The sequence below is a fragment of the Synchiropus splendidus genome, chromosome 1 (assembly GCF_027744825.2).
Source record: "Synchiropus splendidus isolate RoL2022-P1 chromosome 1, RoL_Sspl_1.0, whole genome shotgun sequence".
Classification (NCBI taxonomy): Eukaryota; Metazoa; Chordata; class Actinopteri; order Syngnathiformes; family Callionymidae; genus Synchiropus; species Synchiropus splendidus.
In genome coordinates, this window is record NC_071334.1 from 57275847 (window position 1) to 57301084 (window position 25238).

The 25238-nt window shown below is 40.7% G+C and overlaps 1 protein-coding gene across 1 annotated transcript in view; it reads right to left on the reverse strand.

Moving 5' to 3' along the window:
• Nucleotides 1-25238, reverse strand: part of cntfr (ciliary neurotrophic factor receptor) — a 174933-nt gene that overhangs the window by 22559 nt on the left and 127136 nt on the right. The window contains exons 5-6 of the mRNA XM_053855104.1: nt 3797-3914; nt 2305-2471 (exon numbers count right to left, since the gene is read on the reverse strand). Of these exons, the coding sequence (XP_053711079.1) occupies nt 2305-2471; nt 3797-3914 (285 nt within the window). The remainder of the gene's footprint in view (nt 1-2304; nt 2472-3796; nt 3915-25238) is intronic.

The following is a 25238-nucleotide window of genomic DNA, read 5'->3' on the forward strand; positions in this document are numbered from 1 at the left end:
CACATACAGTATCACCCAAATGCAAATAAATACATGCTTGACCCAACTGAGGAATACATGAATGGAAGAAGTAATAAAGTTTCCTCACTATGTACAAGATGGGAAATAATGTCAAATAAATCCGGTGGAGAGTGAGACCTTCAAAGGACGATCACATGAAAGAGTGGAGATGATCAGTAAAATCAATGCTGGAAGACACATTTTCCCCGCGAGATTTTAATCTCTGCGTGAGCTTTTTCAAGTAAATGGGCAAAAAGAGGAAAAAGAAATCGTGTGATGCAGACAACATGAAACCAGCAGGGAGTCAAGAATGGAAAAAAAAAAAAAAATTCTCTTAAATTGTATTAAGTCGTATTAAATTGTCCATTCATTTACTCATGATTATTGACAATTTTTATTATTAATTCTGAATATATATTAAACTGAATGCCATTGTGTATTTTGTTATGGTCAATTGTATTGTTTTTTTTGTTAGTTTTGTTTTTCATTTGCATATTTGTACCCAGATATATTGTAGGATAAGTTTATATTTAAATAAATAATTTGTAGCGTTTTCAATGGTTCAATTTATAGTCCATTGTAAGTTTAATACTTTTAATACTAGTACTACAAAAATAGTGTTTTTCACACCATGGGTCTAACTCTTTGACTGGGAGAGATATTGAGGTCTCTAATCTCACTTCTTATCTGCTGTTTTAAGTTTACATTATTATTATTATTGTTATTATTGTTATTGATAATATAGCAATATTATCAATAATAATAATAATAATAATAATAATTCAGTTAAAATGTTTTGATGTTTATATTAATTATTAAACAACAGTACAGAAGGTTAAAAATATACCACTCAAACAAATATATGGAACGACATAAAGCATCTTATACATAAACAATAAGTCACTTGTTCCCATACTGAAATTATCTCCTGCTAGTAATAAAGCTGTGCTCTGCAATGGAGAAGGTAAAATACCCCAGTAGGATTAATGTGGCTACTGAGCATCACTCGACAAAAAAAAAAAAGAGGAGTAAAAACTCAACTCAAATAAGGAAAAAAGGTTACATTTCAGAAACTCATGTTCTTAAAAAAACACAGTGATCGCATACCTGAAGGCTGATTTATGTTTCCTTAAAGTCATGTAAGTACTGGGAATGTGCAGACATATTTTAAGTTGGTTTGACATAAGTTAGTTTATAGCTGTTCATTAAGGCCATGTGTAGGGTTTTTCTTGGGGTTGTTAGCAATAGCCGACTCCACAGCGCCGCAAGGAAGAAGAAAAATGGAGAACAAAGAACTGTACCTCCTGCTTTAAGACGGCTTATGCCTGACTTAGTAACGTAGTCAAACCAAATGAACAATCTGCAGAGCAACAATGGACAACAGACCCACTTGTTTTAAATGGCTGAAAATGATTTAAGCTGCTTAGAACAGAAACTCTGAAAAACCAAAGGAGCAGTATATAAGTACAAAATAAGAACAATGCGATGAGAATATGGCGAGAAATTCAGATAAAAGAGAGGGGGAAAAAAGCAAAGAAGCAATGGGGTTCTTTGCCATCACCAGTAGTTAAGAAAAAAAAAAAAGAAATCTTCAGCCAAGGCGCTAATCCGGCTAACATTCGCATTTTCATGAGTCCTGTGTCCAGGGCTTGGCAGAGCATGTCACTCACTCATTTAGGTGCTTATACAACACACACACACACACACACACACACACACCCATGCTCACGCACTGTCTCTTTCAATCGCTTTCACTTTCAAACAAAACCTGGGCAGCGATCGCTCGCTGCTCTATTGGTGTCTGTGTGTGTTTTTGCATCTTGCACAGCCATATCGTTCTCTCAGCAAAACAATGGAGCTGAGGACTGCTGGCAGCACTTCTCTTATCTATCAAAGTGCTCCTTGTTCCTTCTTTTAAAATGAATTTCTCCTCTTCACGGCCCTCAGTCGCTCATGAATTACCCCCCCATTTTTTTTTTTTTTCGCAGCCTGTTACTCAATAAAAATGAGACTCCCAATGTAAAAAGTAACGCACAAAACAGTAAGCGCCTTTAGAGAATTATTTCAACATTCACCTGTGTTCGGAATTTGAGAGGGAATCATTACAATATGGCTTCTCCAGCATGAACCTCCATTCAAGGCTGTTTCCGGAAAATGCTTCTTGTCAACAACACAGCTTTACAGTTATACTCACTGCACTGCCTTCACCCTTGAATTCCGTATGTTGCTGTTTTTCCTCTCATCACACCGTGATGATAAGGAGCCAAAACAACATGAGCAAAAAGACGATAAAGAAACAGTTACCTATGGACGACTCCTCAAACGAGTAGGCAGTCCAAGCTTTCCCCAAATAATTCACCGCCGTCACGTTCACCTTGTAGGGGACACTGGAGAAGACTTCTGGAAAACGGACATGGCAACGATTCTTGTGGGACGGATCCTTCTGCACCTCCAGTGAACGAAGATTATGTCTAGAAAGACAAAGAGGCATGGACTCAGAGACAAATACATGAATGAAAAGGTATAGACACAGAGGTTTTTCATCGATTGATCAAGGCAAATCCGCACCATAGTTGACAAGGCTTCACTATTCTGTTTATCTGCAGTGGGCCTTTCAACAAACAAAACATGAGCCACTTTCTTATTCGCAATTGGAGAAAAATAAAATAAAATAAAAGGGTTGTTGGTGCGTCTGTGAAGTAGAACTGATCTTTAAAGTTCTTTATCTCAGTCTTTCAGTTTTGATGTATTTAGTTGCCGCAGACAATGCAGGAGTATTTCATGTCCATTTGTACACAGGATTTCAAGAGCTGTGTAGTGCATTATTCATCAAAGTCTCCATGGCACTTCATCATATTTTACTTTGTGATGGTTTGATTCATGAAACAGGGCCCCAATTTTCAGGTGCCACTAGATGGCACTGTCGACTGTATGATGTTTGGCTTTGAACAACTAGTTCAGTGAAATCTCACATCATTTCTAAACCAATAGCACCATCTAGTGCCCTTTGAAAAATCAGCTCCGCATTACTGTTTCATGAAATGCAGGTACACATCATTGGTTTGACTCTATTGTCATGACCCGAGAATTGATGGACTGATGAAGCTTCATGAGCTGATGTTTTTCACAGTCCACAAGACGGTCCCGTGTGCTGACACAAATCAATGATTCAGCAAAAAAAAGGCATGTTAATGACACACTACGCTTGAATTGAGATGAGGACAGGTGAAAATACAATGTAAAATGAGTTCTTGCTTCTGGACCATGATTTCTAATGGAGGTTAATTGTGGTGCGCTGAAAATTTACAGGGTATCTAAGGACAATGACCACAGAGTCCCCGCCTGTCTCTATCATCCTTTTCATCTCTGATCCTTCCTGGCCCGTCCCTCATTCTTATTCAAAGTGAATAATATCGCAGCTACAATATTAATGGAGACGGTCCTCCCGCTGTGGTGTGGGCAGAAGGGACGCTGTGATACGGCGATATCAAAGAAAACATGACAGAAACTCTCGTCCACACACTTTAAATGTTAAAGGACCGGAGACCGGCCTCTGCTTCGATGGACGTCTTTTAAGCGATCAGATTAATGACAATATTCGTTCACGCTGTACGATCCTCTTCACATATATTCCAGATGTGGCTTCTTACAGTGGTTACACAACACGTTTGACTTTGAGAAAGAAAATCCCTGTCAGTGCTGGAAATGTAATAGCAGTTTCATCAGACAGTGCTAACGTATTTTTAAATATTTCTTTTTGATTTTTTTGTGTCTGCATCACAGAAATGCAACTTACTGCACGTCCACTTCGAAAGTCGTCGGGATGTACGTGGGGTGTTGCTGGTGCCAGCTGCAGTAGAAGCCTTTAGGGTAAGTGTTGGATCGACACACCACCGCAGGCTCTCGAGGGGGAACTGCACAGAGAGAAAGAGAGAGGAAACCCAGGACTTAGTGGTGTTTAGATTGAGTTCTCATATTGTTTTTGAAACACTCATCTGTACTGTAGAGCCCATAAAATCTGAGACTAGCTGCTTTGTTCCCCTTACATATTGTCCAAACAAATTTTATTAGAAGGGTATATGAATAAATGCTGAATTTGAGTGATCAATAGAAGACATTAGGAGGGTTTGAGAAAGGAAGGAAGGATGCGGAAAGATAAAACACGGTCTTCTTTGGAAAGTGATGTTATGCCAACTCTGGCCTCCTCGAAGATTAGCTCTTTTCTTCGCAGCCAGCCAAGCGCTCACTTGTCCACCACTCCCTCTTCCTCCCCACGGCTTTCCACTTTTTAGACCATAATATTACGACGCATAACATACAGTGAACACAAAATACAGAAAATGCCTATTGAATGAAAAACCTGAAATGTTTGTCGGAAGATTCTATCTGAAGATTAACACCTGAATAAAGGGTTGGGAAATTACGTTTCATAAGGGGCCACATTATGTTTTGTGACCCTAGCAAGTGGCCCTCAAACCAAAGGAGAGGTGAAAAAGAGTTGAAAATTCAACTTTTGTTTCTAAAATATTATAAAACAAGATCTAAAGAGGAAAAATATAATCACGCTGATATTATGCAGCATGCCTAAACTACGTTATTTAATTTCAGATTAATTTTCTCAAGAAAATTCAATATAATTCATGTCTTATTTCTTGGTACATATCTTGATAACACAAAATGTAAATCTGATATAAATTCTGTTATAATATAAATACTGTTGAAACTAGCATTGCTAATAAAAATAATGTAATGCAATATAATTTTTCAGAACAATTATTAAGCGTTCTTGGTGGCTAAATGGGAGGGAAAACAGACACACAAAATGGGGAAATAGAATTGAATGTGCAACAGGGACCCCATAAATACAGGCAGAAGACCAAATGTGGCCCCTGGGCCCCACTTTACCTCTATCTACCTTCAAACCTACATAGCATGCTTCAGTGGCCAATTGTTTCTATCATGTTGTCAGTCTAGACAGCAAACATATCAACACACATGGAGTCTTTGGCAAAAAAGGTGTTTGTTTCTAGTGTGACTTTCAATGCATTTGGAACTAACACCATGAATTTACCACCAAGTGAGCGCCCCAGGCGTCTGTGTTACACCGTGCAAAGGCTCCCAACACGAATGATAAAGTACTGCGAGACAGTATGACAACGATCACATGACTGTGTGACTGCGTCCAGCCAACATCATGTTGGTGATGGTTCACACGACCCTCATTCTCATCGCAGGGGACAATAAACACATCTCAGCTTCGATCTGTGGCGAGCGTGACGATGCCACTGAGCGACACCATTAGATGTGTTTAAGCAGTCGCCATGGCAACTAATTATCCTGTCAATAACCACAACAATAAGGTGGCAGGAGCGACATCCAATCGCACTCAATTACTCGGGGAGACTAATTGGGGCCATCTTGATCAATTGGTTTGTCATCGCTCAAACATGAGGAGCCACACAAACACAGGCTCGGCGCGGCAAGTTTTCCTGAAGGCCTCGGAGAACTGGCAGCAATCAATGCAGCAACCTTGTTATAAACTTCAAGAAGGTATCAGGTGAAAGAGTAAAGTTTTCAGCGGCTCTTGATAAGAGGGCCCCGCGGTGAAGGTACGAACATGAATGGAAGTCGAGTCAGCAAATAGAGAGATAACACTGCCTGCTTTAATTAAAGACCGGGCCAACTATACGGAAGAAAATAAAAAAAAAAGTTTTTCCTCAGTTTTGGCATCTGTCCGCGCCATTTTATATTAGCTCTCAAATTCATTCTTTTTTTAAGGCTCTTACACCAAGCTTCTGTGTTCATAAGCTTCCTAAAAACTTTTGGAAACCCTTCATAGTTAAAGCCAGCTCTCGCTGCAACGGTCCAGTGCACCCACGCATGGGGATTCATTAAATACTGTGAGAGCAGAACAACCAGGAGAGACCGTTCTGATGTCCGATCCCAAACAGGATTTTCACTTTTTCAAATGATTTCAAATATATTGACATTAACACGATAAAGACTTGCAGCAAATTATCAATGTAGGCATGAAGGCATAAATAAAGCAAGTGACCTCCACTGTGTGATTTTGCACTAAAGCATTCGACACAAGTGTCTTTTCTCCACTTCTTGTGTAACGTATGTAAAGGATTTTAAAATATGTGCACAACCCAACTTAAGACGGCACCCTAGCAAGGAGGTGGAAAACAGTCGTATCAATTAAGGAGGCTGGTTTTGTGAAGTTTTCTGCAGTACTTTCCTTCCATTCCATTCAGACTGGACATAGTTCAGACGTTCGATTCGGAATAGAAAAGTTGAATCTCTCCACACTACAACCTGTCATACTGGAGTGATTCTATCAGCCTGTATAGTATTTTACAATCGCAACTTTGGGTGAATTTACCACTCAACTTTTCCTCAGATGTAGAGTCAAACAGAATACATGTATCCCTAATCAGGAGTCATTTGAATTTTAATGACATTAAACTTTCCTCCTTTCATTCACAAAGGAGCGACACACACCCTCCTCCCCGCCAACTCGGTGGCAGGCCGGACACCACTCATGAATAATATTTATTGTAATTGGTTTTCTCTTATCTTCTGTTTTGAATTGCTAAGCATTGAATGCATTTTGGGAAATGTTCTCTGTCAGACTTGAGGAGCGCACGCACACCTGCATGAGTGCACACTTGAGTAGCAGGGCGACTTTTAAATGGTAATAGAACTGCACCTCAAATCGCTGAGTGCTGATGATCACCGACAACAAATCCAAATAACATTCAAAGAAAGAGACCCAACGATATCAGAGAGATTTAAAAGGTAAGCGCCGCCGGACGCATATGAATTACGCCGAGAGAAAGCAACATGGTGTTCAATAACTGTTTTAAAAGATACGCATGAATGAAACTTGCTGGTCTCAGTTGGGGTTTAGATTTCATTTGACATGATTTCATTCCCATGTAAAGGCTTGCTGTGATTCTTTCTCACAGACAAGGATACGCCACACGTTCTTATTATCTGCACCACCATTCTGAACATGTCACACAAAAATCCTCCCACAAACTCCAAACACACAAGCACGCACACGCACACATACGACAATGGCATCCAATGGCCTGGTTGCTAGGTTGCGGACTCTGCAGTATTTGCTATTTAGCTGTGTTTGCGGCCTCCCCATTGCTTCTGTGTCTGTCTGGCTGACCGTATACGCTGCCATTCACTTCCTGACAAACAAGTAAACCAGTCCAAAACAGCAGCGATTCATCTTTGACCTCCACATGATGCTCATTTCAATGTCGGGCAGACTATTTTTTGGAGAACGAGACTGTCCAGAATGGCCCTTTGGTCCATGCCACTGCTACATTGTAGCTGTGTCACTGCAGAATGAGACGCGTAAATCAAACCATAGGACAAAGTCATTAAATAAGGGACAAAGGGTGAGCAGAGCATGTTTTGTTGCGACACTCGCCCGACACTGTAGCAAAATAGTAAGCTGATTGTAATATATTTCCTGGGGCTCTGACCCCTTTATGCTCAATTAAATGTCTTTGTGACAATGTGACCCTGTGTGTGGGGACCTTACCCCAAATCCAGTGGAGGCATATAAATAGTCTTCTTGGAAGCCTTTAAAATTCAGCCCTGGCGACAACAACAACCAGCCAGTACAAGAACTGATACTGATTGATGCTGAGTCTTTGTTTTAACTCTCTTTACAAACACTCACAAAGCAATGAAGCTCATTAAAACAGAAGCGTGTAAAATTATTTGTCAAGTTTCCGCCCACAGTCCAAGAACATCTAGAGGTGAACAGTTTGTGCAAGAGCGTTTGTCCCAGGAGGGGCTAAGTAGAAAGAATGGATCGACAGACAAATGATAATAAAAGAAAACTCACCCAATGTTGACTCACCCAATGTTATTGCTTTACTTTTTAATTTACATAATTCAAATACCTTATCAGACAGCAATGAGTTTGATCGCACAGCAGATGGCTGTTGTCTTAGAGAACTCACTCGTACAATATACACAATACCATGGATTTTTTTCCCACTTATACTGCAGCTCCTTCTGCAGTGGCAAACCATCAAATGATTTGTGGATCCAGATGCTTCATTTAATTCTCTGTTCTTAGTCCCATTACCAACAATTCCTGAAATACAAAAAAAAAACAAACAAAAACAAAAACATTATATTTATACATTTAATGCCTCTTGCATGGAGGTAAAGACCCATTACGTGATACCACTTTAAAACAGTTATCATTTCATTACTATAATGATATAATGTACCGTAAAAAAGGTCTTAAAAAAAAACAAAAAATTGACTACAACACACAAAATAAATGTGGTTTCCAGGGGAGTAGAGAGCATTAAAAGGTAATACCTACTTTTAATGCCCTCTATTACAATATGATACCTTTTGTTTTCTGGTTGCCACAATTGGTCGGTTTAGAGGTCCAATTGCTACCAGGTCAGTAGCAAAGACCAATGAATGAAAGGAACGGCAAGACAGAACGAAAATATAGAAACCGCCGCCCAAAGTCTTTTTTTTTTCTTTAAATCTTCAACTTATATTTAGCTACAAAGAAAATATACGCACAAGTGATTGGGTGGCTGTTGTGGAACATATTGTATATCCTTACTGGTCCTCCTTAACAGTCTCCCTTAAAAGGTAGTCACTCTTGCTCGTCACACTCTCTACCATATGATAACAAAAACATCAGAAAACCTGTCTTCTTGGTCTAAGGCGGTGAGGAATCCCAGTGTACGCAACTGGGAGAACCCTGTAGCGCCACCTCCTAAACTTTTTTGCGATGTTTCACACAACTTTAATGTCTGCCCAACAATTTGACAGGAGATTGTGAAATAGCATCCATACCGCTCCATGAGGCTTGCATCAGCTATAAATAAGACATAAAAAGTTTTCTTGTGGAAAGCTGGAAATGTATGTGGACTTAAGCCCATCAGGCAAAAATTATTTATACACTACATTGCACAACCTTCTGCAAAACTATATATGATGCAGTCCTTCGAGTGTTGCTAATTTGTCTCTGGAGAATCTTGCCTCGTTTAATCGAGACTCTTACGAGCGGGGAGGCATTCCTTTCATGCTACTTCATTCTTACCACATTTCGTTTTTATTTATCCTGACAGCAGCGCTGTGAAGTGCGCCAGAAAAGTTGGGAAACAGCACAACAGAGAAACCACACACCATATGATGAGATGATCTGGTCCTTTATACATAATCTTCTTTAGAAAACAGAGAGTTCGGCTCACTGAGCGCTTGCCACAGTTGCTACGATTTTTCTCCGCAGTGCATCTTACTATCTTTTGTTGTTGTTGTTGGCCAACTCGGACTAAAAAAAGAATAAAGTAGTGTGGATACAAAGCCATTCGGCTTAATGCAGTTGATGCTGAAACTGTGAATGTCAAACAAAAACAAAACATTTTTCATCATTTACTGCTGTAGTTTGTCTAAGCATTTATTTAAACGGTTCTTCCAGGGATCTTGCAGTTCCGCTTCTTAACTGACAACACCTGAGGGAGACTTTTAAAGAATATATCAGTAGCAAAAACCTGCACATGAATGCTGGCGTTTAGTTCCTTTAGTTCGTAGCGGTTCAGCAAGATGACAAACGCGGGAAAGAGAGTAGCTGGGGTCAGCTCAGTGATGAAATGATGAATTCTCATTCCTTCACTAGAAGCAGCAAAACAGTGTTGTGTGGTGCCGAATTGAACTTTGAATGTCTGAGGGCTGTTGAGTAGAAATGTCTGGAGTCGCTCGTGGAGGTAGAGCTCTCGCTCCCTGTGGCAGTAATAGCCCGCGGTTCTGTCTGAGCTGTCGCCACTGCTTCTCAGCTGTGGCATCCACACGGGGTGAATATGATTGACGGCCTGGGACGGACCAATCAGAGGTGTCAGTCTGTCTCTCACACGCACACACAAACATCCAACTGTCATCATTCATGACGACTTAAAGATGAATTGGGCAGGTACCAACAGCATCTCTGAATGGAAACAGCTGACTCTCTTAAATTTAGATTTAAAGTCAGACAGACATGAGAGGAATCAAACGTGTCTGGCCTGTAAAGCTTGGGGCCATCATTGTGAATTCAGCCAGCTGCTTTGTGCAAAAGCACTGTGCGCTGTCTTTTTACATACTCCATGTTCTCTTTATGGAGTTATGAAAGGTGTCACATTACTGCGGAAGCACAAAGGGCCATTCTGCACAGTCTGAAACCTTTAGATACACTTTTAAACTGATGGGGAGAGGACGAGCCCGGCGCCACACACACACACAGCCACTGTTTTCCGAGCATGAAAGCTGATTAAAGCACATATAAATAACAAAACTGTGCTCAAAGCATGCAGGCCACAGAGGAGATTCTTGGAGATATGAAATGATGTACGGCAAACTTTCAAATTACAATTTAGGTAGCGCGAAACTCACTGATATGCAGTCATCGTTCATGGTTTAATATACCGAATAAACTAGAGCGAATCTGTGGGGTAAAATCACCACAAACATTATGGGGACAGAAATAATCTTCTTAACCATTAGGGAAAAAAGGGTTGGTCGAGCAGACTCTTAGACTGAACACTGAAATGAAAAAGGTTAAATGACAGTTATTGTTTCCTTGTCTGGCTGTCAGCTCTCAGTAATGCTAATCATTAGGGCTAATTCGCACACACACACACACACACACACACACACCGTGCTCCCCCCTGCATTCCACTGCCTGGTAACAAAAAGAAAGTGCCGCCACATTACATGGCTGTTTGTTCTCTTTGTGAGCCGGCTTGCAATGCCTTCACAGACCGTGAGCAATTGTTGCCAGTCTCAGCCACTTTAACTTACAAGTCAAATTTCGGGTCATTATATCCAGGGTTAACCCATCAATCAGAGGCAATAGATATGGATATTTTTAGCTTAAGTTAATTGGTGTAATATTGATTTCTTTAGTAAAAAATAAATACATAAAAAGAACATATTAACTAGTGTGGCGCACCGTCCTGTCTTAAATGAGAGCCGACATCACATCAGAAAAAGCATCTCTTTTTAAAGATGAAATGTCATGTGATCAAATGTTTTAAAGTGGAAACACTGAGACAAACAGATTACACATAACACAATATTATTATTATTATTGTTATTATGTGAACATGAACATGACAGTTTTCGCATTAAGATTCCTGAAATAAACATGTCTGTCGCTCACAGAACTTTAGCCGTGCATTATGGCAGGACATATGAAGAGATGGACCGCGTGATGATGGCTCGGATTAGAGGGTGTGTTTTACTGTCACCAATTCAGCAAATGACAAAACATTCCTCTATTTTTCTTTATCACTTTCTGATTGGCTGCATTGTCGTTTCTGTTTTTCAGGGCTGGGTTTCAAAAAAATCCTGCCGGAAACCCAGCAAGAGTTAATGTTCCTGGTTTATTGTGTCTATGTGATTCCATACCTTTTAGTATTGGAGACGCTATTAATGGGAGAAGAAAGCATGGCAGGAGCGTTCCACAACTTTCTCACTTCCAAAATGTCAAACAGTAACTACTTGCAATGAACTTCGGCGAGGATAGCACACAAGAGGGAGGGATGAAAGCGTTAGGATTTAGCCACTGGATGGACCTCCTTTGACTCTGAGTAGATAATAGTCATGAGCACAGTTGAAATAGTGTTGAGAGGTCCCAATTGACACCACATGTGCGTTCTGAACCCGAACCGTCAACTCCTACTCATTACATGATGTTTTGGAACGTCACATGGGACTCATGTGACTCCATTGAAACACCTATTCAGGCTGATGTTGGCTTCACCATAGGACACACGTCTGGAGTGAGAAGGTCAGAATGGAAGAAGGAAGACACATTGGCGCTGCAGTGTGAGTTGGTCAAGAGCTCGGTTACTTATAGCCATATTCCAGTCTTCAATTGGTCAAAGTTTGTGTATTGAGGTGTCCCACCATCTAAACATATTGTCAGAGTCACATTTAGTAATATTTGGTGGCACCATGTATGACTTACTTTACTAGGTAAGACCTGGCCAGTCTGAGTTGAACACGGTAAAATTGTCTGGATTGACAGAGACGTCATAGTTACCGATTAACTGCGTTTGTGGGAGGAAACCTGAGTGGCCAGAGCAGACCCACACGCTCACCAAGGATACACTTTAACATGTGTGAACCCCTAAAGCATTGCTACTTTCCTGACCAACTAGAAAGTAAAACGATTTGCATTAACTAAGAGCCAAGTTTACTCACTGGGAAAAAATATTTTTATGAAATTGTTTACATCCACGAAAAAAAAAAAAAAAACTAAAATAAAAATATTCTGACATGTTTATCAAAAACTAATGGGATGAGTTAGAATGTTAGAAAGGACAGATTCACGTAATTTATTCCAGTCTCATTATAATCACTGGGGATTTGCTCCTGGAGATTCATGCCTCACTTGACACCAGCAAAAATGAAAGCTCAACTTTAAACACTCAATTGCGTTTAGATCTCCACATCCTCCATTTGATGTAGAGTAAACAAGGCAAACACTTCTCTAAAGTCCCGGCAGTATTGAGTGATTCCGGCATTTAGCGAAAGTTGAAGAGGCCACAAAATCTCCAGCTCAAGTGCAACGTGGTACTGTAAAATACAGTGGAGTGTGTTTGTGCGTGCATGTGTGCGTGTTCTCGGGGAGCAGGGGGATCTTAATTTAGAATAGGTAACGGCGGAATGTAATTGAGCTGAAAATTGAAAAGCAGAACCATAGCAAAACCGCCCTGGTGTGTGTGTGATTTTAAGCACATTAATGTGTGTGTGCATGTGTTTTTAAACCAGAGTGGGATGCCAGCGTAATCCTCGCACAGCCAGACCCTGGAGGATAACAGAAAATACTTCTCTGTGGGTGAGCCACAGATGCATGCAATGGAGAGTATACTCCCTCCAAAGCGACTTCCACCGTCCAACAAACACAAAGGTAATCGCACGCATCACACAGACACACACTCCGGCTAACCACCTGAGAGAAAGAAGAAGAGTGAGAAAGCCAGTGTGTTAAGACTCCCCAGGAACATCCACTTGGAAAATTGGAAATACCTCTGAGGTCTCTTCTGGCGATCACTCACGGTAGTTTAATCTATATAAAACACTAAGCACGGGCTGAAACTTAATTCATTTAGCTTTTTCTCCCCAGTCTTATTAAGTCTTTTCTATTCTCGACTACTTCCTAGAAACCACTCCCACCGCTCTTCAAGAAACACATTTATCTCCTACGCTGTGCAAAAAAAAAAAACATTTTCTGTTGGGAAATGGCTTGACATCTGGTCCTGATGTGTGTCTGTGCGATTAAATGACTAAAGCTTTTGTTCAGCAACAGTCAAGCGAAGGTAGTCAACATCAACATGATTTCACAATGACAGAGAGTTACGTAACTGAAGCTTTTCATGGGTTACTTGACGGAAAGATGCTGAGGGATTGCCCAAAATTTACTATCACAGGATATGGTCCGGTTCTAAGCAAAAGTCCCCTCAAAAATTTCCGGTGTTCCTCTGAAAACTCCAGACATACTATCTCCTGCATGTCCTAGGTTGGCCCTTTGGCTTCCACCTAATTTGACATGCTGCAACATCTTACTAGGGAAACCCGCAATGGACATCCTGATGTATCAGTAGTCTTTCGTAGAGTATCTCACTGTGTCCGGGCTAATGTTCTACTCTGAGCCTCTGCCAGATGATAAAAGCAAATTGTCCAATCCCTTTACGTGAGTGCGAGGATGGGCTGTCAGTGGACCAGTCAATGAACACCTTAGCCTTGCAACCCAGTTCTTCCCATGCCACAACAGACAAGTACCTGCTCCACCTGACTGAAGTCACTGCACCGCATCAATTTAAACCATCACTCATGAACTGCAGCTGAAGTATGAAGCTTCACCTGTTCCAACCTTTGATGACTAAGAAACACCTGGTCCATAATGATTGCTCCAAGGCAAACCCTTCCAACTAAAGCAACTTTCCGATCAAGGTCAATTTTGTCTACAAAAACACAGTCTTTCTATTAACAAATCCAAGCAAGGAGGCCTCAGAAGTATCCCACTGTATTACTGCTTACAGATCTAGCTACTTGTATAGATGCATACATCCCAGTCATGGCACTATCCAGAACATAAAAAATGAAAAAGAAAAAAAAAAGAAAAAACAATACTGAAGCCAATTTATACACGCAGTTCTTGGTGGACACCAAATCACACACATGCATACATGAAGCGGCCGTTTTTGTTAAGTTAGCCACATCCTTCGTAAGCTTGTCTGGCGCAATTATTAGCTTTTGCAGCGCATCTTTCTCAAAACTAACAATGTTTCAAAGAAAACAATTCCCTTCAAGGTCTCCTTGACCAAATTGTTGGTATGATGAAGCGATTCAGACGACATCTGTGAATCTGTGATCAACCCAACGCTCACCAACAAATACAAGATGTGTAGGAGGTGACCCGTAACTGCTGGCTTTATAAATTTGCAATGCACTTTGTTGCAAAATCATCACTTTAATCTCCCCAAAATCTGCACCGGTGACAAGACAAAAACAGTGAAAAGAAAAAATGGGCGTCCGCACCTCAGAGTTGAAAAAGTTCAAGTGTATATAACAGACTTTACTCAGCGCTTAAGGGAAGCGTGAGTGTTTTTTTTTATTGGGTACACAATTCAGTCCACTCGCACAGATGCTTCACTGCTTGTGTCAAACCCTGAAACGGAATTACAGTGTTTGTTTGACAATCTTGGCAGGTGGTCAGCTCGGGAAGAGGAAGAACAAAACTCATTTTCTTTTCTCGCCCGCTTGCTGATTCCCTCAGCACTCACCTTCTATCTGTTCCCTTTCCCCTTCCTCCGGTTAAGTGTTTCCGTGAGGGCCTGTGTCTGTGTGCACGTGTGTGTGGTCCAGAGAGGGGGGTATTTGACCGGCTGATAAGCGAGACACACCAGCAATGACAGCTTCATCCATCAGTACGTCAGGCTTACAGACAGGCCTCAGTGGACAAGGGTCGCACTGCACACATTTATGAGCGGCTGAGTTGTCAGTGTTTGGGTGAAATATAGAAACTATTCCCAATACTGCATAATCAGATCTGCCTTGCTTTCACACCCATTTATGTCTGTGTCAGCCCACAAGCCTCCTCTTTTCACCTTTCTACCTTTCCTGCCCCAACATGTTCCTTTCTTTTTCCCAAAGTGGAAACACTTTGTCATTCTTTGTCTATTTTTTTTTTTTTTTTTTTTTACAGCGTAGCACCTTTCCCTTGACCCGCCTTTCATTGGCATCCACTGGAGTGACTATGAAGGGCCACGCAGGTCAAAATGGAGAACTTGCCACCAATTTATCAACTCACTGCAACACTGCCGTGAGGGTTTATTCATTCAACAGCCTGACAAGCTTGGGAACTTTGCTATGTTCCATTTCCATTCATTCGCTTACACTCACGAATGACAGCATCGGTATGTGAGAACATGCATAGCGCGGCCGCGTGGAAGAAGAATGACCGCTGTCACTTACTCTTGTGGAGGATCAAAATAGTTTCCAAACAGTCAACAAGAACGTGCTGCCCGGCAACAGCGGGCGCTAAATGAAGCAAGAGGAAGCTGACCTTTGATTTTAGGGTAGATGACCACTCTAGTGAGAATCAATGGGTTTATATCTTTCACGCACAACATTGTCGAAGAAAGGGATGCATTAAACTAGCATGAGTCACTGAAAATGCCTCACGATTAAACTTCAAGGGCTGCTATATTCAAACAAATGATATATTATATGTGAACAAAGTTAAGAAGTAGAACATCTGTCAAATGATGGAATTATTTCCAAAAAAGACATCCTTTCAATCCTGGAAAATAATTTGGAATACACTCTATCACAAAACTATTGTGTTAAAGTTTTTTTTTTTTTTTCCAAATCTACAAAAGAGTTTATCGATTAAAAAAACAGCCCAAACAAAACAAAACATCAATCTCGACTCATCCCGATTTAATAATCATCATAACTTCAGGTATTGACTGTTTGGTAAGTCATTTCTGTTTAACCCCACGTAAAACAAGATTCTTCCATAAAATAAATATCAACTTCATATATCATTCAATTTTGGTATATCAAACATTTCCTGCTCATCCGCAAGATTATAAATAAAAAAAAAAAAACTCTAACAAATGTAAAATGTAAAAGATTCAGGATTTTTGCTCCACATTTCCCTCTTTTTTTGGCCTGTGTCTCGGCCATTCTCTCTCACCTTCTGTCCCGGTCAGTCTCACATTCCAGGCAAGCTTGGCTTCTTTGTCCTGAATGACATCACAGACATTAGGCTCTGACAGGCAAGACAGGAGGAATGCAGGGCAAGCAAGGGATCGAGACCATAAAGGAAAGAGAGGGAGAGAAAAACCAACCAGATGATGGAGAGGGAGTCTGTGAAGGGATGAAAAAATGTGAAAGAAAAGGGAAAAACCAAAGAGAGAGAAAGAATTCCATTGATTTAGCAGAGTATGAATGGACTTCACAGAGGACTAACCCCCAAAGCACACACACACACACACACACAACACGCACGCACACACTCCTCAAGACTCCCCACCGTCCCAATCCTCCAGCCCATCCACTCCCTTCGTTGCGGCCTCCCTCTCCCTCATCCCTTCATCTGTCCCCTTCCCCACACTGTTGGCACTTCTTTCATTAATCTCCTTTAGAAGATCAGACAACAGCACCCGTCCACAGGGAAGAACGTTTTCACACACTTTAGAGAATCAGCTAAATGAAGAAAGCCATGGAGAAGCTACAGTGAAGCACCTGTGTTCAGACTTAAAACAAAGGCACCTTTCGCCTGTCGTGAACATCGAACTTTGGGTTTCATCACTTCCAAACCCCATGCAGCATTTCAACGACGCTTTAAACTCTGGATAAATAAACACAATGTTTGATTAACATATCCTTCATGTGCCTCAGAAGAAAAGCCTCCGATTCAGATTCTCCTAACACTTCAGAGAAACTTTTAGACGTCAATGTGATGCACTGAGACTGCGGTGAGTGACAAAGTCTGGGGGAGACATTTAGAGATCTTGCCCTTTGAGAGTCCGACGTGCGGCGATTGGCTTTGCTGCTCTCAAACTAAATGGACACAAGGAAATAAATACACCACTATAACTAAATATTTTTCATACCTGCCACTGCATTATGCTGCCAAATTTGCATTGTAGTTTTTTTTTAAATTCAACTCTCACCTTTAAACCCTGTCACACTTGAAAGAAATATTCAAATGCACTTGTGGTAAGAGCAAAAATGTGGTGACAGAGTTAATAGTGACCTTCAAAAGCGGATGCATGCTATAGTGAGGAAAAGGGAGACTCTGTTCAGGTGAACACTGAAAAAAACCTACTGTATGACCAGAAAAATAAATGAAAAAATCACTCTGGATATCCGCTGGAAGACCACATCTGGCTGATCCAGCTGAGATTTTCAGGAAATAAAACCTTACTGTAGCATGAAGAGGTTTTTTTTTTTTTTTCCGAAGAGGGAGGTGATACTTTTGTGACTCTAAATTAACTAGCTGTCACATAGGCAAGCCATTATCACACTGCGGGCTCCGAACAACACAGTGCCACCAAAACATACGTAATTACAGTCAGTAAGTACGTTTTGCACACACATGGGGGAAAGTTTGGGAGCTGCTGAGTGGTTGGCTGAACTTTTCAGAACCTTTGCTGCTGATGTGGAGAAATTATTCCACCCCATTAAAACCAGCAGCAAAGTCACAGCCAAACTAATTAAGTTGAATTCTGTCAAAACGCAGACGCGGCGATGAAACCCAAGACAGTGAGCACGTGTGACCACACACCAGTCTCACAAAAAAACTCTCACATTCTTAGTTCATCACAGGGAATGATCATAAAAGATGGAATTAATATGAACTTCTTTTCTATTAATAATATTTGCAGGCCTCAACGCCGCCAAGACAAGAGTCAGGGCAACAACTGGAATGGGTTTGAAATGTTGGGAGAAGGCATATTGACCTCACGCATCAGTGCCATAAATAGACAGGAAATCCCATTGTGGATGACATTATGTCAGTCACAGACATGAGTAATTTGATTATGATCGATAAACATGGCCAATAAATTGAAGTGATATAGGTCAGAGCCGTAGCATCCTCATGAGTTTAGCAGGTGGGTTAGTGGTGCAAGGAGCTTTGTGGTCTGCTAACAACAGAGGTGCATATATCCGCGATGAACTGAATAAATGAAGCCATACTTATTTAACTACCGCATGACACTGACAGGTCATAAATCAAACCTCTTAAATTAGTTATGAGTGAATGAATGAATATTTTCAATCTCCTCTAATACATTGTATTTCGATTTAACATTTGTACATAATTTGGACATTACATTTTAGTATTTTGGAATTGTACTATTTATAATATGGAGATAATACCATTATAATTCAAGTAAAGGTTAGATTTGAAGAATAAAAAAAAAAAAATCTTTATTACATATAGTGGGCGCAGGCTGGAAGGGAACCTGACAGTATGTATGTCACGTTCTCTCTTGCCTTAGTTTACGGGTTAGAAATATTATATATTTGGTTTACAATAACATTAAGTGGCCAGTGACTGAGTTATGGGGCTGCGATGTTTGTTTTTTTTTTATTTATGGTTCTGAAAAATAATCTTCGTTGTGGACTAATAATGCTAAGTGGTCCGGGGTGAATGAATTATGGCCAGTACATCAAGTGCATCTGAAGCATCGGGCACTCTCAGATGTCTGCATTCCTTTTAAAGGTCGAATTTGGGTTCAGATATTACATTTACCCTTGTGAGTGAAGATTATTCATCTGATGCTCCGATCTTTTGCAAATGAGTCTGCAAATCCTGAATACATTTCGAGATGTTCTTCAGTAGGTTTGTCGTTTCAAAAGCAAATGAAAAAGAAACATAGTAAAATGCAAAATTTGTAAATGATTCATTTGTGTTTCACAAGCCAATTTGAAGTCTGAAAGCCTGAACAGTTATTTTGTGTTCCTGTGATGTAAAAAATGTAGTTTTTGTTGTTTGAGCCAAACAACAAACACAATAAGTAACATTAATAGCACGATGAAAGGTGGAAAATGAAAAAAAAAAAGTCTTTTCAAATCACATTTTTTTTTTCTTTAACATAAATTAATTTAGTTTGACAAACTTAACTTCTCAGCCACACAACTTGGCCCCTAAAAAGTACAGAGTGTTCTGATTTTACCACTAAAGAAGCCTCAAAATGGTTCTTTGTTTGCAGTTGTATCATTTTGGTTTGCTCATGCAAAACCACTCCTTTTGTATTTAAGTTCAATTTGCTTGGCATTCAAATCTTTGTGAGTTTTATTTTGTCGTCACCCTTTCATGCAGACAGGCATGTTTGGGGTTTTGTCTGCATGTGTGCCGAGGGTCTCTGGGGGGATTATGACTGGATAGAATAATGGCTGTGTGATAATTAATGGGATTAACAGATTAGACGGAAGATTAAGTGGTCGCCTCCATCACCGCGTGCTAGGCGGAAAAACGGAGAAAAAAAGTAGAAGGTGAACACGACATTGAATATTTGAGATTCTTAGAAAGCTTGTGGGTCAAATCTATATTGTGCACTTTTCCCACATTATTTCACGTGCGTGGAGGGCGATCTTCAGTTATGAGCTCACCTTTTAAAACATATTTCTCTCAGGCTATAATGCACAATGAGACATCTCCATTCATTTACTGATCCATCTAGCCATCCAGACACGATAGACCTCTTGTGTCTGCAACTTTTCCTTTCAGGAGAAAAGAGCCCGTTCTTGTCTCGCCTGCAACCTGAAGTTCTACACGTGTCTGAAGGAGGCAGTAACACGACAACATCTGCAAGAAGCTGTGATGCGGTCTGAGGCAAACCAAAGCAATGACCCTCTCCACCGTTGATGCACCAAGATTTTCTTTATCTTCTAGATTTATGTCAATGAAACCCACTGCCAAATATTGGCTATACTTGGAACGCCTGATGAAAACTATCCAGGAGGACTTGCAACACTGTTGCAAACTCTACATATTCCCACTCAGAATGTGACAATTGACAACTATTTTTAAGTGGACTTTCGCGTTAAATAGCGATGCACCAAACACCTTTGTTTCCTAGCGTTGTGGGGAGCGCTTCATGTTGTTGGTTGAAGGTGTAACAGTCGGAATTCCGCTACAAAGTTTTCCTTAAGTTGGAAAATTCACACTGTTTTGAGCTAGTTTCATCTCATGTTTTTGTTGTCGGCTGTAGGTGAATTAAGAACTCTGGAAACTAAGTGCATGTGTTGTGGACGATCAATAAGAAACCTCCACGTTGTTGGCCGACTATTCTTGAGCTCCTGTGGAGGCTGTCGCCTCTCCATCGACACTCCAACCATCACAAGGGGTTAAGCCATTGGGTCACTATTTGATGTTGATGGTGCACAAACACAAAATCCTGACAGAGATTTAGCACATCAATGGGTACAGCATCCTCAATAGTCCTCAGAGTTGTCTCATACTGTACAGGAAACGTCTCGCCTGAAGCCTGCAGCACCAACCACTGTGTCACCATGCTGTCCCAGAAAGACTTTCATGTAAAAGCAGCATATTCAAATGCAATGAATGGTTGTTTGTTTTGTGGTTAGCAACCACGTCTGTGGAGCAGGGGATTGTGGGTTAGCTTTCTAGGTGCCAAAACTCTCCTATCTTACTTGATAAATCACGTGCCGTAATGTCAATTACACAACTTCTAGTTCAAATTCTATTATGTGGAAATACACAAACCGAACACGCCTGAATTCAAACAAAGAGTCTGCACTAACGCAACACCTTCACATATTCTCATGACTGAACTTCAAAATCAGCAGCCAAAGTTCACATCTGGTGTAAAACCCAAAGGGCCCACGGTGGAGTTTGACTGAAGTGAAGCCCAGATCAATGTTTTTCGAGGTGGACTCGAAAAGCCTTTACTTTCTGCGTTACACTTGGACTTGACAACACCTGTCACAGTTGACCAAATCTATCACGCCCTGGAATCGAGGGGGGGGTGGAAAAATCTCCAGGCCACAAGCATACTGCACAAGGCCTGTTTGGGATTGACTGAACGGCTGTCAACATCTGCTTTTGAATGAAGTGCTCAAAAATAGACTCAATGTTTTGAAGTAGTTGCGTGCAAAGTCAACACGTAACAGCCTTTTCATTCACTTTCAAGCACTTCGTAACGCAGAGCAACCGTGAACTTCCTTGAAACCATTCTGCCTTTCAGATTCATTTGTAGAGTTTGTGTTTTGCGAGACTCACTTGTTAAATACGCAATCTCACAGTGACTTGATAAACTGCCTGGTGAAGCGACACCATTCAAATGATTTTTGTGCTTGATTTCTCTCCATTTTCATTTCACCTCCATTAAACACAATTCTTGAGTCGATGGCAAAAGTGTAATAACAAATGTATCAATGGATCGAATAATTCCCCAGGGTGAATCACTTCCCACTGCGATGATATATTGTGTAATTAAATAACTTGGGTGCAACACCAGACACAATTTAATATCTGTTCAGAGAATTTATCACGCTGGCCTGTCAAGCGTCCTGAGTGTATTTTAATCAAGCAAACCCTTCATTACACTTTTACGCGTCTGCTGCTAAGTTTACGCTGCCATTTGAGAGTAACAGCTTCCCAAACCAAACGCTGGATTTAGAACATGGTGAGGTTTTTCGGGGTTTGCTAGCCCTGCGGCCAGACTCTACCTGTTAGCATGAAAAGCCACACACGCTTCCACACACAGCGTTCCATACAGAACATTTAATCATTTTGCCACACAGCGGCAGACTGGACAAGGCCATGGTCAGACGCGGACAAGGCCACCATGTGCTCCCTGGTCATCACAGCCTCAAAAACCACCGTCTGGCTGGAGGAAAGCTATCTGTGGTCACGCTCCTTTTCAGTACACAAATTCACAAATACACAGAATCATTATTCGCTTTGTCTCTCTGAGAGTTGTCGGATGAAAACCTGACACGTCTACAACGCGTTATGTGATGTGTATTTGATTTGAGTTTGTGGAAAACAAAGACTCCAGGAAGAATTCACTGAGAAATCATCCACAGTGATATCAGTAATAATACACTTGCAAGTCATTAAAAACACATTAGAGTACATCTGGCTGTACGAGAGCTGTTCCAAATCTGTTCTCTATTACACTACAGAAGAAAAAGGAAGCTCATTCTTCTCTACTCATCTTTAATGCAGACAGTGTTCGACAAAGGCAGAGACTCCAAATCGCTTTTTTTTTTTTAAACAGAGACACTGACAAGAACCAGGAAGTGGCTGGTTTGGTTTCATTAAGTGGAACATTTATCAACACTGTATGTTCTGCACAGTCTGTCACACATGCACGATAACTAAACATGTCTGCATTAAGAAACACATCAATACAAATATCATATTCACAGAATCCTACAGGAACTCAAATGTACTTGGAATTACAAATAAAAATAATATGAATAAAATAAAATAACAAGAGAAGAACTGGCACTGGCACGATATTTGTTTTGAAATATGTGGATCAGAACCTCTGCTCCAGTTCAAGACTATAATACTCCATGTCTGACAGTTGGCGTTTGGTATATATACATATTCATCAAACAGAAGACTCACTATGGCTCACTATATATGTGAGTGAGCCACCTTGGCTTATATGTGTGTCCGTGCATGTTTGTGTGTAAATGTTTGTGTGTTGAAGGTTTCAAAGGGCAGGCTATGGTTTTCGACTGGATGTTTATGGAATGTGACACAACTAAACGAAGCGCGTTGGTGGACAAATATCACCGACGTCACCTATGAAAAGACCTTTTCTCCCCTGTCGTCAGACACACACACATACGCGCACACAGATGCCGCGCAGAGATCACACAGGAACAATCTGAAAGGTTCTTCGGTCCGAACTTCGCGGTGCTGATTGTGTGGTTACTTTGAAGAGCAATTTCATCTTGCTCACCGAAATGTGTATGTTTTTCCAGCACCAGGAGGTCAGTCACCTGGTGCGTTCGGGAATTTTCTATCAAAATATTCCTTTGTAATTGTAGACGTGCTGTATAGAACAACTTTGTGTGTGTGCGTGTAGCAGGATGGCAAGAAGCCAAAAGAATAGAGGGCTTGTTAATGTTTAAAAAAAAGGCTCCTTGGTTTGTCGAGGACATGTGCAGGCACACAGGCATGCCAATGAGGTGCGCATGTGTTTGCATTTGCATTTACACCTTGGAAGAAAGCTGTCCATCATCCACGAGTCCTACTGGATTCAAAGAATACTGAGGAACGCCTTTGTAAAAGTTAACTCAAGGAAGATAATATTCACATCATGCTGGCTCCAATAGCGATGAGGAAGTCACTTCTATGGCAACCAGCATAAATTCTGGGCAGGTGGAATGTTCACTCTATTAAAGATAATGTTGATCGCACTAGTTTTTGGTTACACTTGGTGAGTGTCCTCAACAGATAGTAGCAAACCTATAGATAAGCTACAAGCGGCATGAATAAAATATTCCACAGACCCTAAACAGAAACTGTGGTCAACTGAAGCTGGATTCTGGCTCCTTCTAATGCATCACTGCTCAGTGCAAGACGTTCAGGTGGGAAGCACTCAGAGAGAAACACAAGAGCTTAAGCGTGTTACCGTTAGATTTACAGCCAATTCAAATGTAACAGACAAACAATTTTTGTGAGCAATAAATCGAACCAGTATGATCTGAGTTCAAGCTACTTCTTCTCAGTCAATAGCTCAACATTACCCAACAAAGACATGTCAGTGATATGTGTGGACACCAGCTGGACTGTCACAGGACCCAATGTGAAATGAATCAAATGACATAAAATGACAATAAAAAAGAATACATTATTTTACCATGAATACGTAACCACTAAACCACAAAAACCAAAGTGATTTCAGAGCAAAACTTTCTCTATTAAGGTCGGTCATAATTGCCAGGGATTCCTTGAACAACTTTCTGATTTCACCACATTTTATAATGGCTTTTTTAAGCATGTAATGCAATACTTATAGAGAAATAGTGCAGCTCTAAAAAGCTCTTCTGTAAGGGTGGGTGGATCATCAGCAGCTGACTAAGAGTGGGAGGGATTTCAAAGATTTCGGTGGGAAAAAAATGCCCAGACGTGATGCGGTTAAGTGTGAGAGTGTTTTGAGTCAGCTATAGACATATAGGTGCACTGGCATGTGTCCTAGTGTGGTCCGTTCCAATGTGAATAGGGTTGTAAGATAAAGAGGTTTCGGCAGGAACTGCCACATAATCTCAGTCTGCTCACCTTTCCTACCAATCTGGGCAACCCACCTCATTGGTCATTTTCTTTTTTATGTGTTGGCTTCACCTGCTCCTCACCCAGCACCTCCAACAGATCATCTGAATGTGTAGCCTTATGATTATCAACCAAAAATCAAGCAGATGCAGATGTGAAGCTACATTAATTGATGTTAAACCATCATGCGACAAGTGTAATTTAATTTAATTTAATTTAATTTGCTCCCTTAACTTGATAATTCATTTTGTCAACACAGACACAGACGTCAATGACGTCACAGTTTTCCATTCAATTCTATCTCAGGGATGCCATACTTCTTGCCGGGTTGAACCACCCATCAGATGCTTCTGAATCAGTCTGAAGATTTTAGCAGACACTATTGAGGTCGGATTATGTTCTCTGCTCAGCAACTTCACAAGAGTTACATGACGTTCTTGCCTTAATGTGACGACGGGGAAAAAAGCGAGTCATTATGTCTAAGAAAAAAGGAAATCTGCATCTTGTTTGTGTTGCTGTCTTGTTTATGGTGGGTATGGAGGCGCAAATCCATCACGTACTGGCAGAGACATAAATCGCCATCTACGACATTATTGCCCCGTTTAGTTTTATTAGAAAAATGATGAATGTGTTTCATATCAAATGCTGCCACGTTTGTTGTGTTCATTTGTCTTGTATCTGTGCACCCGAGCCATTTTATTGAAGTTTTGGCTTCGAAGATTGACTGACAGAGCCTGATTTTTTTTTAAATGTTTGGAATTATAAATGGACCTCAGCTGCGCCAACTAATGTCTAGCTCTGAGTAGTGACCATGATATGAGTAATGACAGGGGTCGGAGACAAATTTAATGCTCCAATTTGGTAATATGATTAAATATATTTGATAGCAGCCACAGCGTGCCTTTTGGGGGCGTAAGTG